At 47.4% G+C, this 16754-nt stretch overlaps 1 protein-coding gene across 6 annotated transcripts in view; it reads right to left on the minus strand.

Annotated features, from left to right (window-relative positions):
* Nucleotides 1–201: 201 nt before the first annotated feature.
* The window catches only part of UBOX5 (U-box domain containing 5), a 36893-nt gene continuing 20340 nt past the window's right edge, over nt 202–16754 (minus strand). For 4 of the 6 annotated variants that reach the window (XM_012728337.1, XM_012728334.1, XM_012728339.1 and 1 more), the window contains 4 exons: nt 13113–13207; nt 9723–10914; nt 6700–6861; nt 202–5664 (listed from right to left, as the gene is read on the minus strand). In XM_012728337.1, coding sequence (XP_012583791.1) covers nt 5420–5664; nt 6700–6861; nt 9723–10914; nt 13113–13166 — 1653 coding nt within the window. In that variant the 5' untranslated portion in view covers nt 13167–13207 and the 3' untranslated portion in view covers nt 202–5419. Of the gene's footprint in view, nt 5670–6699; nt 6862–9722; nt 10915–13112; nt 13208–15477; nt 15548–16754 lie in introns of those variants that run through there. The other 2 variants (XM_012728338.1, XM_004687354.2) reach the window with 2 other exon arrangements.

Genomic DNA, 16754 nt, shown 5'->3' on the forward strand with positions numbered 1-16754 from the left:
TCACACAACTGGGTTCACCATCTGCAGTGCGGCCACCCATCTGGGTAGGACCCTTGGCCAGTCTGCCCAAGATGGTTCCCGAGCCACTTGGCCCTGGTGCTGTCCCTGCCTGGGCCCTTGCTCCATCCCCACTCTCATCTTTCAGAAACTGCAGTTACTTCATTTACATGAAGTTCACTCTGGTGAGACTTTATTGGGGGAACACCTTTTACTTGGGAGCCTAAAGGTGTGGTATTACTGAATTTTCCAAAATGCTGTGGTTTTGATCATGGATTGCTAATCCATAATCACCTTTTTGTGCCTCTGGTTCTGGCTTGCGTGGGTTTGGGCCCAAGTTGACAAACCCATGGTGGTTTTGCAATCTTCCCAAGCCAGGTAGGCTCACCTGGTTTACCTGTCAGTTCAGGCAGTGTGAAAGAGAACACCAGAGCCGGTGGGATCTTCCCCACAGGTGGCTTTCATAATCCATAGGGGAAACAAGCTGGCAGGGAGACAGTAACTGGACCCCCGGCCCCTCCTTACCCCCCTCAAATCTCTACTTCTTCGTCCTTCTGGTGGTCCCTGGCCAGCAGTGGGTCGCCCTCCTGTAGCCCCCTCCAGCCCTTGCCGCAGCTGTCTGAGTGACGCCACCCTTACAGCATCAGCCTCCAGGCTCAGGTGTGCCCATTAGGCACGCCCACACCATGCTCCACCCAGATGCCCACCATCAGGCACGTGTGCCCTGCGCTCATGCTCCCAGGTACCTTCTGCACTCAACTGATAGCCACAGAGGCTAGCAGCATGACCACTCACCCTCCAGTGGTGGTCCCCCCAAGATCAAGGTCACTGGTACCCTTGAACCTTATCTAGTGCTCCAGCTCAGTGGTGGGATTCTAGATCCCGTGGTGACAGTATCCTGGATAGAGGGAATCTGAGTCTGCCCTTCCCACACTCTGCTACCTACGGAGCATCCAGAGTTGGCGACTCTGGAGTCACTAAAATGAGCTCTTTGTGGATCTGAGTCTCAGCTTCCTCCTCCTCGCAAGAGTTGTAAGGATTAAATAATACATGCAACAGCACTTAACACCACCCCAAGTGTTCAAAACGTAAACTTCTGAATGCAAATGCGGCCTTCAAAGTCTCTATAACCTTGATTATATAAACATACAAAACCATGGACGTGCAATATGGGCTCATCTGCTGGGTGCTGCTGGAGGGATATGGCTCCTGGGGCCCCAAGGACCAGCCTTTGCTGCTCAGGCTGCTTGCTGGTGGGGCCACAAGTTTTCAGTTTGGGGGGCTAGAACCCTTAAAATAGAATGGCTACCTGGGAGGCATCCATGCCTATTTAACTTACTGGACATCACCTTCCCATCAGAGGCCACACATTCTCATCAGCAGAGTATGACAGAGCCAGTCACCCACAAATTGACCAACAGACTGAGGCACACTTGCCCATCAGGGCTGAGGTGACAGGCAAGAGAGAAAGGCAATTCAAGCCATCTTTGTCATCACATTATGGGCAAAGTTAGGCATCTTTTTGACATGTTTAAATTTCATGTTTAGAAGCTACACCTTAGGGATGTTAACCTTTGTAATACAAGTCACATATATATTTTCCCATCTTGTAATTTGTTTTTACTTTGCTGATGGTGATTGGTCTTGATCACCTAAGAGGTTTTCTGTTGTAGAATTTTATGTAGTCAATCTTAACCAACCTTTTCCTTGTCTGTATCTGGCTTTTGTATATTTCCTCATTCCCAGGTTTATAGGAATTCCCTCGTTTGCCATTCACCTTCCAGTGATGCCAGGACCACTAGCTGAAAGCTCCATCTCACCGTTCACAGTGCCACCACCTTTATGGTAATACGCAGAATTTTCCTTAGGCAGTTGGGCCCATTTCTGGATTTTTAGTTCTGTGTCATTGATCTGTGTATTTATAGGTTAGTTCTTCCCACCCTCAATCCCAACTAGTAAAATCAGGCTTTTCCTGGTTATTCTGGCTTCTTCCTCCAAATGAGCCTTGTAAGAATAGTGTCTAATTAAAAGAAAATAAGTGGCTGTGAAACATTAAGGGAAACGGCAGAGAGCAGAACCATAGTGTACACTCATCTCGCTTTTCCTAGCAGGAAGCACTGGGAGGCAGCGGCAAGAGTGTGTTAGTGGTCCTTGCCTGAGGGTACAGTTATAGGCCGCACTACCCCATCATCAGCACAAACCTTGATGGGAGAAACTTACCAATGGCCACAGAGCTGCCTTTTGTTCCCCCCATCCCACACCACTGGTGGTTTCTGGGTCACGGCTCCTCTCTGTGAGGCAGGTTGTGCGTTGTAATAGTGGACCTGGGATTCAGGGCTCCGCCCTGCTATGGAGGGGTCTGGAGTGGGAAGCATGGCCATGTTTCAGCAAACCCTACTGAATTCTCTGCCCCATTATCCTGCTCTTCACTGTAGTCAGCTCCCAGCCCCCACCCCCACCTGGACGCCTACTCCCAGGTGACAGGCTTCCAAGGTGAGAAGAACATCAAGGGCCGGCATCTCAGTAAGTTCTTGTTTTGTCCTAGCACTGTCCAACAGAAGTTTCTGCAAGGGTGGAGGGCATGTCCCGTGTTGGTGCGGTCCAACTGGATGGCCACCAGCACGTGCAATTATTAAGCACCCAAAATGTGACTTGTGATGGAGCAACTGAATTTCTATTTACTTTTAATTTAAATAGCCACATGCGGTTAGTGGCTGTTACAGTGGACAGTGCATTTCCGGCCCCGTCTACTCCTCTTCCAGCCTAGAATCAGGAGATTCTGCCTATGCCTGTGCCAGGAGGCTTACAGCCAGTCAGGTGGTACAGGCCGGGAAAGGGCTCACAGGAAACAGGGCAGAGGGGTGCAACCCTGGCGGCCAGCCCCACCCCGCCCTGGCCCTCACAATGACTAAGCTGGGTGTCACAATGCCTTGGCCAGGGGCTGGGGAGCGGCAGCCTGGAAGCTGGCAGGTGTCTTTCTGCAGGAGCAGGGCCCTTTGCAGACCTACTGACAGCCGCCAGGCCACAGCAGGTCCGCCTCCTGGGGAATGGAAAAGCACCCAGCTGCTGGGGCGCCTCAAGCTGGAAGCCCACAGGAGGAGGAAGGGCAGGTGTGGGGATAGGGTGGTCTACCAGGCCCCAAGACCCAGATACTACAGGGTCCCTCGGCGTTTCCAGGAGCTAAACCAGGCTGTGAGCACCGAACACATTCTCATCTTCATCCTGGCGATTTGGTTCTTCTACTTCTACCTTCGAGACTTCTTGTGAGCCTCCCTTCCACCCACCCCAGGGCTAGAGGCCAGAGCAACCAGGAAGAACACGACTCAGCCTGCAACTTGTGAACAGAGGCCCAGGCTGGGGGTGGGGGGGTTGTTGGCTCCACAGGGAGGGCCAGCCAGGACGTGGAGCAAGGTCAGCACGATTTTGGAGATACCCCCGGGGCCTTGCCTCAAAGTCTCAAATGCTGTGGTCCAGTCTCTGCTCTCTGAGGGCCTCAAAAAGGCATGTGTCCAGTAAATGATAAGGAGATGCGAAGCCAGGATGGGGGCAGCAGGGTCACCTCAGGACTCTGTGGTCCTGAGACTCCTCAGTCAGCGGAGTCAGCTCAGCACATTCACTTAGCTGCTTTATGCCAGCCCCTGGGCTCTGGCAAGAAATAAATTGTCTTCTTGGCCTAGCTGGTAGCAAGAGAAATGTTATTCCCATTTTCGTGGGAAGAGAAACAGCCCAGCACTGCTCAGTGTCTGGTAAGGATGCTCCAAAGAACACTTCCCTGAGGTATCTTTAAAATAGGCTTGGATGGGAGCTTCAAAGATGTGAATGTGGCTCCCCCCAACACAGGCTCCCCTGCTGTGTCTAAGCCAGTGGCACCCCAGGCCCTGGGGAGGCGGGCTGCCTACACCAGCAGGTTTCTGGGGCCCCAGGTAGTGCAGGAGGTACCTTCCAGAGATGGCAACCTCCTGCCAGTGGAAAGAGGGCTACCATTGAGGCCAGAGGCTAAGGGCAGGAACCTCCCCCCCACCCCAACGGCAGCAGTGCTTAGCCACAGAGCACTTTGCTAAGAGCAAACAGAGAGGGTTGGGTAAGAGCCTGGAATGGCCCAGACACATAAAGCCAAAGGCACGGGAGCCTTGGGAGCAAGCCCTGATTCTCCTGTGAGGCTATGTGGAGGAAAGCCCCAGCAGGAAGTTGGGGGAAGCACACAATCACCTCACTGAAGACACCTCTGGAGACACACAAATGCCCTGGGAACGCCTCAAAACTCAGACTCCTTAATCCCCACCCCAGATCTAAATTTCTGGATGGGCAAGAATCTGAATTTGTAGGAAGTTGCCCACTCCTCTCAGTGAAAGGACTCTAGTTCCCGCTGCCCAAATGTAAAGCATGGGAGAATGAAGCCCAGGCAGAGGGGAGGGCTGCAGGTAGGGGGGGGACAGCAGAAAGCTTGGCGTCTTGGGTGGCCTGAGGCCCATGGCCCATCCACAGGTGCAGAGGACCAAATTCACAGGGTCACAGCTGCTCCTTCCCGAGGGTGCTCAGAAGGAATACAAGGAGCAGTGTGCTTTCCCCCTGAATTCTTCCAGGGACCACAGTCCAAGCAGAGCAGACAGGATTATAGGAATACACTTTCCCTCTGGGTCTCCATAAAGCTAAATGCCGAAGGGGAAAACAATAAAGTTACCCCAAGTGGCTTCCTGAAATGAGCCTGTGCAGAGGAGGTGCCGCCCAGAGAGGCCAGAGCGGCCGGCGTGAGGCCTGTGGGGCAGCTGTCCCACTGAGGCGGCATACCTGATAATGTGACTTCTTGTCCCCTTTGGGTGATGGCCCAAATTACAATCTGCCAGGGTGGCAGCAACTGCTCGAGCTGCCCTGTGACTGGCCCGTGTCGTGTGGGTGCAGGTGGGGCATGGGCACGCCACCAGAGGCCGCGCACAGCTGACATCAACCAGTGCTTTATTAAGGCTCGGAGCAGGCTGCCAGCCGGGGAGCTGGTCACTCACTCTACAGACTCACCAGTCTACTTTTGGATGGCTCTCTTGGAGCGCCTGAACTGGTCTGTTGTGCTCCACTCAGAACCACCCTGCAGGATAGGGGTGTGTTGAAGACAACTTGGGGGCCCCTCAGTTGGGGACCTCTTCCTGCCCAAGGTGGGGCTGGCTTTAGCAGGCCCTGAACTCTGGCAGAGGAGGGAAGGGTCATGTCCATCCCTCCCAGGCCAAACTATGGCTTTGTTATCCTGTTGCCACTTGAGCAGAAGTGGAGTGGCCCCCGGCCCACTACTCCCGGCCTGTGCGCTACACTGTAGGAGGATACAAAGGAAAAGTCCCCTGGGGAAGAAGAGGCAGCTCAGGGACCTGCTTGAGGCTTCTCTGTGCCTGGCAGACTTCAGGGGGAGCTGTGATCTCCCTGCTCCTGCTCTCCCTCAACTCCCAGCAATAGGTCTTCTCAGGTAATACCCATCATTCAAAAGTGGACACGCAGCACATCCTGGCTGGCAACTGACCGCTGGCAGGCTGAACACGTCATGGGCAGGGCACGCTGCTTCTCCGCCAGGCAGGGTCGGCACAGAAGATGGCCACAGGGAAGCTGGTACACGGGCTCCTTTTTGAAGTAGGGAGAAAACAGTCTTTTGCAGGAGGCACACTCGGGGCCCAGACTGCTCCCAGGCTGCTCTGGTAATCAGGGAAGAAAACAGGCCAGGGTTAGGGAATGCGGCTCCTGCTGAGAGTGGGACAGAAACCCCCTTATTCTTTCCCTCCCTTCTCAGGCCTCCTCTGGCTGATATAGGAGGAGAGGACGACAGGGAGCTTCCTCCTGTTGACCAAACCTTAGGGCTCCTATGGCTTCTGAGCACAACAGGGCAGTAGCAGTCCCTCCACCCAGCCTCCCAGCAAGATCTACTTCCCCACCAGAATAGGCTATCAAGGCCTGAACCAGGCACAAATTCAGCACAAGAACCTGTATAAACTGTGAGAAAGGCATGAAGTGATAAACAAAGGTAAAAGCAGAAAATGGCCAAGGGTGGGGAGGGAGGTGAGCAGAGGAGCAGGGCTCGGTCCATCTGCAGAGACTTGCCTGCTGCACACGACCCCATCATCTCCAGTCCTGCAACGTGCAACTCTCCTTCCCGTGACCATAATCCCCTTCCCGTGCCACACTGGCCCCTTGCGCTGGCGCTCGCCTTCCACGCTGCCCAAAGGGCCTCCTGAATGAGGACCACAGTCCTGCCATCACTCCCCTACCAAGCTGTACCCCTGCTCTCCCCTCTCTTGGTCCTGGCCGAAGGAGGCTGCTTTCTTCTAATCACATCCCACTGGAGGGGGCAAGGATGGGCTCCTTGAGGACAAACCACAAAAATGAAAAGGGGCCAGTAGGCTACTGCTGTTCTTTTCTAAGGCAGTGATAAACATGTTGACAGGGAGGGGTGAGGATGCCACACAACTCCAAAGCCCCCACCTGTGCTTAAGTGGCTGAGGTGTCAGATGGGAACCTTAGATCAGAAAAACAAAACAAAAAATTACTCTTGAGTTAACAAAGAAAGCCTTTTGATAGAGTTAAATCTGACAGACAGCCCATCTGTTCCTCTGGAGAAGGAAGGAAGCCAGGTCCTCCCCCGAATGGGTCCTGATGCCAGGAGGCTGGATGGAAGGCCAGAGTCAGTGGCGGGGCGCTGCACCCAAGGAGATGGAGGGCCCATGTTACCCAAGCCGGTGCCTGGCCTCCAGGAAGTGCTGCTTCCTTTTGTGCTGGGGTGCTGGAGCTGCCCCCTGGTTAGCCGAGCTGTGAAGGAGGGCATGGAACCGAGGGTCGACGTCAAGGCAATTTCTAAGCTTTGTGACAGCTTCTGCTCATGGGACACTGGGCCTGTCAAGAGATGTACAAAACACAAGATTCAGAAATTTGGCAAAAAAGACCAAACTACAAGTCCTCTAAGGATCACAAAAAGCACTTTCAAGCTCAAATAGACACGAATGTGAAGCAATTTCTCCATGTGTATTAATACCAAGGGCAAAAGCCCCCGGCACCTGGCAGTTCCTGGGCTCCATGGCGGGTTTCTTTTTCTGGGTACAGGCTACCTCATGGCTCATCTGCAGACCTGCACCCTTTCTTAACACCTTCCTGCTTGCTGTCCAAGGACAAGATCGGCAAGCAAATGCCCAGCCTTGCACCCATGCACCATGCTCCATGCCCCCCAGCAGCTACCTTGGTCTGCTTTCGCCCCATATCCTCCTTTCTGGGGCCCCCACCACAGGGCCACTGGCCTGACTCTAGGGATTTGTAGCTTTTCTCTCCTGTAAGGCAAAGCACAGCCGTTGTTATCTAGTAAATAATAATAATACTCATCTCCAAGATCAAAGCTCTAGGGGCCTTCTGTGTGTGGTACACTGAGAGCCAAGTTATGGGTGAGAGTCAAGGAAATGGAAGGGAGTCACCCAAGAAAGGACCCAGAGCCCTGATGTGGCAGGTGTGTCTCAAAGGCAGGAGCAGAACATTTAATCCATAGCTTGGAGACTAGGACGTCAGCTTGGGGACTGTGGGCATGTCAACACTACCACACCTCCAGACACCAGGTCTAAGGGCCTTCGCCTTGTCCAACTAACTGCAGCTCAGATGCTTCCAGGAATTTCTGGATGTCATATTAACAAGTTTATGTTCAAAATCAGAGAATTCACAGATGTAATCTTTAAGGATATTATATTTACATAGACTTTTTAGAGTAAGAAATGAAGTTAACAGTGTGATAAATCTAAAGACACTAATTTTCATAAGGAAAAAGCTGTCAAAGTGCCAGTTCCAAAAACACAAGAGCACCCAAAGGAGAAACTCTACCCAACATGTAGAGAGTAGATCCTACTGCTATTAAGTTGTTCAGAGTTTAGAACTTCCTAATTCTTCTTATGAAACAAATAAGCCACTCATAAAAGCCTGACCAAAAATGCACTACAGCCCGATTTCATCAATGAATGCAAAACCCCTAAATAAATACCAGCAAGCAGAACCAAGAGTTAAAAGACGCATGACTGAATGGTTTTATTCTAGTAAGGTAATGGCTGACACAAGCTACGCAACCTCTGTCGTCAGACACGGTACGGATGGAGGGGAATTGCTCTGAAAAATCAGACTTTCCACTGCTAACTTATGTTATGACCTCCCTTTTTTGTATAATCATAATATCAAAATATTCTGAGCAACTTTCAGCTTACAATTGGATTGTCTCAGCCGCCTAAGGCCTGCCTGCCCTGACAAGCAAGCACTACACCAGAGTGAGAAATTCCTCGGAAGTCAAAAGTGACTTGACAACTGGCTGATCAATAAAAGCAAAAGGGCTGTTTCTGCAAAGTCTCTCACTGCCGGATGGAGGAAAACCCAAATCTTATCATTCTACTATCTCACCTAGCCTTCTATTCAGTTCTAAAGAATTACTCAAACTTCCTACTGTCTGGCCTTTAGATGTGGAAATTCATCCAGGTTGCCTGTTTTAGAACTAGTCAGGTCTTTTACCTTCTGCACCTCAAAGAAATCCACAGAAGTCTTCTGGCTAGTCTCAGAATTCTACTATCTAGTCTTTTGATAAAGAAATTCACCTATGTCCCCTATTCAGAGCAAATTATGCTTTCTGCTGTCTAGACTTCAAGGCAACTCACTTAAAACCTTTTAGCAAGTTTCTTAAAGAACTTTTCTGAAATTTGATTTGCAAGAAATTTCCTCTTCCGGCCTCCCAGGATGTCTCAGGTAGGAAAAAAAAAAAACAAAACCATCAAGCAGTAGATAAGGTTTAAGGGATTTTATTTTAATTAATCTTCACTATAGTAATCACTATAGTAATATTAGTCTTAAACTTTGTGCACCTATGTACCTGTTTTTTACCTTGATTGATTTGAGTGTTATAATCTCAAGTAAAGGTCAAAACGACCCCAGACTATTCTTAGAAAAAAGATGATTGTGATCTCAGTCCCTTTCGTATGCTAATGTCATCCCCCAGCCTGCTTGAAATGTATAAAATAAACCTCTGCTGAAGGCAGAGCAGGAAGATTTGCATCCAACTCCGACTTCCATGTCTTCCTCACTCCCGCTCCCCTTTACTCTCCAATTTTTTGAATATCGCCTTGCTGACGTAGTTCCCACCTTGAGACCCTGCCTGTGTCAGCTGCTCGACAGCCTAAAATCGCTTGAGAGCCTGAAATCGGGGCTGGTCCCCGACAAATGACTCAACATCAAGAAGGCTATTAATGTACTTTTTCACATTAATAGATCTAAGGATGTAAAAACATGTCATCTCCATTAACACCAAGAAGGAACTACACAAAATTCAACCTGCAATCTTGGACAGTAACACAACATAAGACAGGAACTAACAGTGTGGGAGAGTATTGTGACTTCACTTTGTTTGCACTCTGACGTGTACCACTACTAGCAGCCCTCAAGAGGCCCAAGTGGCCAGAGCTGAATCCTACAGTCACACATGTGAGTGCGGGTGTGAGTCCTTCCCCTGCAAGGCTGGGGATTTCTGCAGCCAGCACTGACCGAGGTCCTGGAAGCCCCTGAAGCAGATGACCCAGCCAAGACCTACAGCGAGCCCTGGCTACCGAAACTTGTGAGACAATTTGCTGCTTCAAGCCAGCGAGTGCTGGGGTATTTGAAAGTCGCAAAGCATAAAGCAGAGGGCAACAGCATAAAGCTGAGAGGGGCAGGAATGACAAGCAGTACGCTGAGATGGTGGTTACCTGCTGAGCAGTCCATGTGTGTCAGACCCAGATCACTGGCAGTTTTTGTTTTCTTAGCAGTGTGCTCTGAGGTAGTGGGTGAGACCAGAAGGCTTGTAGAAAAACAGGAAGCATTTATACCGAGGCTACTTTCTGGGGCATGCTCAGCCTGCTCCATCTTCCTTTTCCGAGAAGGCAGAACAATGGCAGAAGGAGTCACTGCCAGTGCAGTCTGTGTTCTCCCAAGCAGATGGCAGCCAGGGATGGAGTGCTGCAACAGGAAGTGGTCAATCCGGGCCTTCAGGGAGGGGTGAGGCAGGGGCTGAGAGTGTGGAGTAAAGGCCACCCCTGTGAAAGGGTCACTGGGCACTCGGCCCCAAGTGGCTTCACTGCGATTACACTTCTCTAGTGTGCTCTGGTCGATGACCTTGCCTGAAGGCAGCAGCATGGGGCAAGGCATGATCTCCAGGGTGATAGGGTCCAGGAACTCCTCAGGTACATCCTGAATTACCTCAGTCAGCTTGTGTAAGCTGGAAGGGTCCTGCTGGTCCTCTGACTGGCCCCCTGAATCACAGTCGCTCTCCATGGGCAAGGCTGGGGCCTGCAGAGCTAAGTCCTGAGGGAGGCTCTCTGAGGCAACGAGCAGGACACTGTCTATCACCTCCTGAGAGCAGGTTTTGGCCGGCTGACCCCACACTTCCAACCGCCTGATGCAAGGGATACCACTGCCTGTCACGTGGGTGATACATATCTTGAGATGGGCCACGAAGCTAAGGGAAAGAGCCCCTTTATTCCAGAGTTCTTGGGTCACAACAGCAGGGGAGGGGAGGGTGGCTTCCAATGGACCAAAAGGTGGCCTGGCCTTGAAGCCCCTGTGGCTGAATACCACTTGGCTCTGATTTTTCAACAAAACTTTGCCTACCAAGGTGAAGGCCTCCTTGTCTGGGATGGACGGCTCAGCTGGGCCTGGACACTCAGAGATATTCCAGGATGCCCTGCTGGATGAGGCAGATGTGTACATTTCCAGGCCAGTGACATTCTGGCCCACCCCAGCTGTAAGATCTATGTTAATCTTAGAGATTTCCACGTTGAAAGGAAAGGAAACTGTCACATAGACAGGCGGCTTAATGAAGTACTCTGTCCTAAAACCACGACTTCTCTTTGTGAGATCTTCTGAGATGAGATTTTCAACTTCGTAACCATCAGCTGATATCTAAATTTAATGACAAATATGAGAAAATTGAGTTGATGAGATCCAAATGAAGACAACCAGTTCTTATGAACCCACTTCTCATTTGAAATTTCCATGATTACACTGAATACTCCTGTATCCCCAAGTACTGTCCATCCTTAAAAAATTAGAGCAATAAAAATAAAAACCAGGGCTCTCCCTGGTGGTGCAACTGATTAAAGCACAGCACTATAAAGCTGTCCACAGCCACTGTAGCATGAGTTTGGTCACTGGTCAGGAAGGGGACCCATATGGTATGACAGACTTCTAACCTACCTACTGCTCCCCTCAGCAGTGCATTTCAGTACATCTGCCTGTTCTGCTACCCACTCTATCTCTGGTGAATCCTCTCACTCACCCTACCCCACCTCTGGCCAGTACCCCCCCCCCAGTTTTGTATGCATAAATAAATAACTCTTAAAACAAACAAAAAAACTCTACCCAACCCAAGCAAAAATCCCTTCAAAATAACATCCATGTGGAAAAGGCAGGTATACTATTGGTTTTATATTTCAGGGAATGAAAACGTGTAGCTCTAGGGGAAAACAGAGATGTTCTGAATTTTCTATTGAAGCTCCATTAACTATAGCCCAGTTTCCCTAGGAAGGCATAACAAACAAACTTCCAATAAACTATGAATGACTAAACTTGGTAAAAACAATGTACACAGGGCTACTGATGTGCTTGGGCACAGGGATCCCCAAGCAGGATAGGACTGCTAGTTGTCCCCTTTTAATATTGCTAATATTTGTTACAACCAATGGAAATTTTTAAAATAAATAATAGTTCATTTTTACATTATTTTGTGCATTTTTCCATGTCAGTTGCAATCCCCATGGGCTTTGTATCACAAATCACCCATGTGCCATCACCACAGTCCAGTGCACTTCCCTCCCTGTTTTCGATCCCATTCCCCACTCCACCCCCACAAAATGTCTCTGGTATATAGTTGTTCATCATTATTGTTATTTTCTTTCCTGGTCTGTTATACTCCTGCTATGAGTGAAACCATCTGGTATTTTTCCTTTTCTTTCTGGCTTATCTCACTAGGCTTATCTCACTAAGCATGATCTTTTCCAGCTCCATCCATGTTGCTGCAAAAGGTATGTGCTTTTTTTTTGGTTGCTGAGTAATATTCCACTGTGTATATGTACCACATCTTTTTAATACAGTCATCCAACAACCAATGGAAATTTTAAAACATCTCTGTGCACCCACAGGGATTAAAACTGAGATTGAAAAAGTCACAAGATAATGTAAAAATAAACTATTATATTATTTTTTAAAAAGTAAAAAAAAAAATTTAGGGGATATATGAAGTAACTTTGAAGTAATTTACCTAACAAATGAACTATATCATAATGCAGTCCTTTACAATTAACCTGGCTTAATCGTTCTATTAAAATTTGTTAAAAATTAAAAACAAAACAAAACAAAAAAATCTCTGCAAAGGAGTCAGCTTAACAATCTGAGAAGCTGAAATAGCACTCTGTAAGCAAACACTCCACAATTAGGGGGAAGGTTCAACACACCTCTTGGAATTTCCCTACTCCCTGCTTTTGAGCTGTATAAAAGGGGAGGTAATCAAAAACAGCAGTGGGAGGGAAATGCACTGGACTGTGGTGATGGCACATGGGTGATCTGGTGATGGGAAACCCAAGGAGATTGCAACTGAGATGGAAAAAGGCACAAAAATATGTAAAAATAAACTATTATAAAATAATAAAAAATAAAAATAAACAATGAAGTAAATTTAAAACTCAGAAAGAAAACAAATCTTACCTCATTTGATATAAAAAAAGGGGGGGGGAAGTAGCTTAATGCAAATAAAGAAAAAGGAATCCAAGTAATAGATATAATCCATTATTCCTAGCATTAGAAATTAGCAAGTTCTGGGGAAAAGAGTATTTCTATCTTCACTATGACTTTGAGAGGAAATGAAACTTATCAGAGGGAAGAGCACAATCAATACGACACTCCACAAAACGAGTGAACAGGTCACCTCGAAATGGTGCTGTGACGCTAGAGGTGCAGCCTGACCCATGGCTAAATCTCATCTGGTGGTGTCAAAAAAGGAGGGAAAAAGCACACTAAAACTGACTAAAGTACATATCCACTCAGCAGCAAGTGGGTACAGCATCAAAGGTGTCTATTTATACGCATATACTTGTTTTCTTTACCTTGTTGCAGTAAATTCTCGGTCTGAACTGTGGGAGGCAAAGATTTATTACCATCTTTGTGGCTGAAAGGATAGCTTCCCAGCATCAGATATAGCCTTAAATAAAAAATAAGATTTTATATTAGTCAGACACGTTAAACTTCAATTCCAAACATTTAAGAGCTGATTCCTGAGAGAGCAGGATCAAACAGGATCAAACAAAAACTGGAACACATACAGACTCTCCTGGCCTGCACTCACGCTCATGCCCTGCTCGTGATACTAGGAAACTGTCTACAACAGACTGAGAAGCTGGCTCTCGGAGCCAAGGGCCAGTCAGTTCTGCAAGTTACTTCCCACAGGAAATGGAGGGCAAAAGTAGCTGAGCTCAGAAAAACAACAGGACTATTTACCCAGAGGGCTTAGAATGAAAAGGGTCACTGGAAATCATCAGTGGTTTTAAGGCATCTTGTCATTTTTGGTGCAATTACACTTTCTTATTAAAATGAAAATTACAAGTGTCAAAATAAAGTCTTAGGATTGGAAAGCACCTTAGAAATCCATCTAACCCAAACATTCTCTTTCCTTTTTTTTTAAAAAAACAAACAGCCTTTTTAGTGATTCATGGCCAGGATTGGAAAACAGATAAAGGTGGTTAAAGGGTACAAATTTCCCTCATAAGATGAATTAAAGTGCTGGGCTATAATATATAACATGGTGACTATTGTAGTGTGTATCTGAAAGTTTCTTAGAGAGCTTGAAAAGTTCACCACACAAGAAATTTTTAACTGTGAGGTGATGGATGTTATCTAGATTTACTGCGTCATCACTTCACAAAATACACATTATGTCAAATCTGAATATTGTATGTCAAATATATTTCAATAAAACTGGAAGAAAAGGATGAACCGTGTTCAGCAGCTTCTGGTACTCTAGAGAACTAGGAGACACTAGAAACAACCCTCCCGCTGCCCTCCCCAGCACATCCAATTCCTACTTGAGGCCAGACGGCTGCTCCATTCTTTTCCAGCTGACAGGCAAGGCCATGAAAATCTGCCAGCCACCCTCTAGGGTCCTTGTGCTGTCACGCTCAGTAGGTGCACTTGCCGAGGCAGGCCAGGCGCACAGGGCCCCACACATCTTAATAGGTAAAATGCAGAGTGAAGATTTGTCTTGGGACCTCTGAATACATATATCTCAGCATTTAAAGAGGTTTACATCTACCTACCAAGATGGCTCTAAGATGGTTTGCTGATCTTTCTTGAAAGGGAACTTCATATAAATCATAGAAAGATACTTTGTTGTGCTGGGATTTTTACCAAGAGGCTTTATCATTTCTGAAAACCACTGGCAGTCTACATTTGTAGTAGCCTATAATCCATGTGATTCTGGTGGTAGAAGCTTCTGATTACATCTTTGTACTCCTAGTGTGGTCATACCCAATAGTTACATGAGAGCAAATTTTTTATTATCACACTTTAAAATTTCAACTTTATCTTATTGGTAAGGCATTTGTGTACATTTATGTATGGGTGCATGTGAGGTGACTACATGTGCATGTACCTGTACCTATACACACATGTACATGCAAACATAGTACGTTGGTTTAAAAAATAATTTAAAAAAAAGAAGATTTTATTTATATCTGCAAAGAACTGGAGTATATATGGCCAGAGCTGTGGGGGGGATAAGAGTATTCACCAGAAAAGTGGGGAACAGAATGGGGGATCTGCTGAAACACATGGCTATGGGGAGCAATGGGCAAGACAGGGGAGATCTCCTGTGTCATATGTGGGGTAGCTCCCTAGCCAGAGATGGAACCCAGGGACAGCACCAGGGACATCCCATTTTCAACTTTAAATTCAGGGCAGTAGAGGAAACATTACAAAATATTTATTAGTAAAAAAGGGAGTTAAATCTGATGGAAGTAGAGAATTCTTGACCTAACGTCTCCTGCATTGAAACTCCTAGTGTTTTCCCCTTTTTGAGGAATGCACGCCATGTCTTTGCCAGAACATTCTAGAATCTTTCCTGAAATCAACAAGGACTAGTTTATAGAAGTCCCCCCCCCCTTTTTTTAATTATTGTGAACAATGTCTTCTGGTTTCTAACACTTATTTGCCACAAAACACAAAAATGAGGGTTTGAGGAATTGTATCTGCAAATATTCTCAGGACATTTCTGGGTACTTCCTCTTGAGCAGGAAACTAGAGGGCACTAGAGCAGCATTTCTTTCAATTCTCCTGCCCAATTAGGACAGTGACTTCTTGCTAAGTTTTTGCTGTGTTTTAAATATAAAGATCAAACTACTAACTTTAAGTGGATATGGAAGTACTAAAAGACCAAAAAATAGGAGATGCCTGGTGGCCTAGGTTGGCCAATATCACCTCTATGGCCTGAGTTTGGTTCCTGGGCGCAGGGTTGACCCACATGTGATGCAGCAGACCTCCATCTCGCCTGCTGCTCCCCTCAGCAGTGTATTTCAGTAGATCCGCCTGTTTTGACCCCACTCTGTCTCTGGTGAATCCTCTCACCGCCTGTACCGCTGACCTGTAACCCAGTTCTTCTAGAGAAGAAAAAAAAAAGGAATAGAGCAATTCTCTTGAAAAAGCAAATCTAGGAAAAGAGACATGATACTGACACAGATGGTAACATAATACATAAGAAAGTGAAGAACATGGTTGGCCTTGGGCAAAATGGTGGTGTCCTGATTCTGGGGTTTGAGAGGGTTTTCTTGTTACTACCACAGGCAGTTCTCTCCTCCCCTCTTTTAAAATGACAGGTTTATAATGAAAAAGAGAAGTACCTACATAGTCACAGGTGGGCAGGAGAACTGCCTCTCCTCCCCTCTTTGCCCTGATAGGTATTTTGGTAAGAAAAAAAACATTAAAAACTTGCTTATGACACAGTCATCTCTAACCCCAGCATCTACACTTTAGAAAAGGACTCACCTCCCTTTTTAAGAAAAAAAAAAAAAAAAAAAACAAATTCTGGCGGAGGTAACAAAGCCAACTTCTTGAAGTGCTGACATAGATTCCTAGGAGGCACTGATTTTGCTAACATTTCCATCTCCCTTTCTCCTTATCTTCCTGGACATTTCACCCTGTGGTCTTTTAACTGATTCATTCTTGTCATGAGGGGGTGGGGGGGAAGGGGTGCAGAGGAGCCAGGAGGCTGGGAGCAAACAAGTTCCCAGCCCCAGAGAACCTTTGTTCGTTTTCTCTGGGCTCTCTAGTGCTCTCCATGGCCTCCCCTCTTCGGCAGTTACTCATCCTCTTGGAGCCATCCTTACAGACCTGTACTCCAGGCTCAGGTGTGCCCACTTAGCGGATGCTCACAACCATGCTCCAGTGCCCACAATCCACAATCAGGCGCACGTGCCTGTGCCCACGCTCCCACGCGTCTCCTGCACTAGCACAATCAAGGCCGCAGGTGATAGCCACCGACGTTAGTAGTAAAGCCTTATTATAATCACTTAACCTAAATTCTACATATTGTCAAGTTTATTTCTCTAGAACCTGCGACCCAAGACCAGAGAAGTTGGACAGGCGTATTCTCGGAGCTATGAAAACCTTCTCTGTGAGGTATGAAACCAGATGGAAAAGTCTTCAAAACCTGAGTAGCTCTATCTGTTCTTCTTCCCACTCAGTCTCTGATAAATCCT

Source organism: Condylura cristata, unplaced genomic scaffold, assembly GCF_000260355.1.
Source record: "Condylura cristata isolate star-nosed mole 26May11 unplaced genomic scaffold, ConCri1.0 scaffold00022, whole genome shotgun sequence".
Classification (NCBI taxonomy): domain Eukaryota; kingdom Metazoa; phylum Chordata; class Mammalia; order Eulipotyphla; family Talpidae; genus Condylura; species Condylura cristata.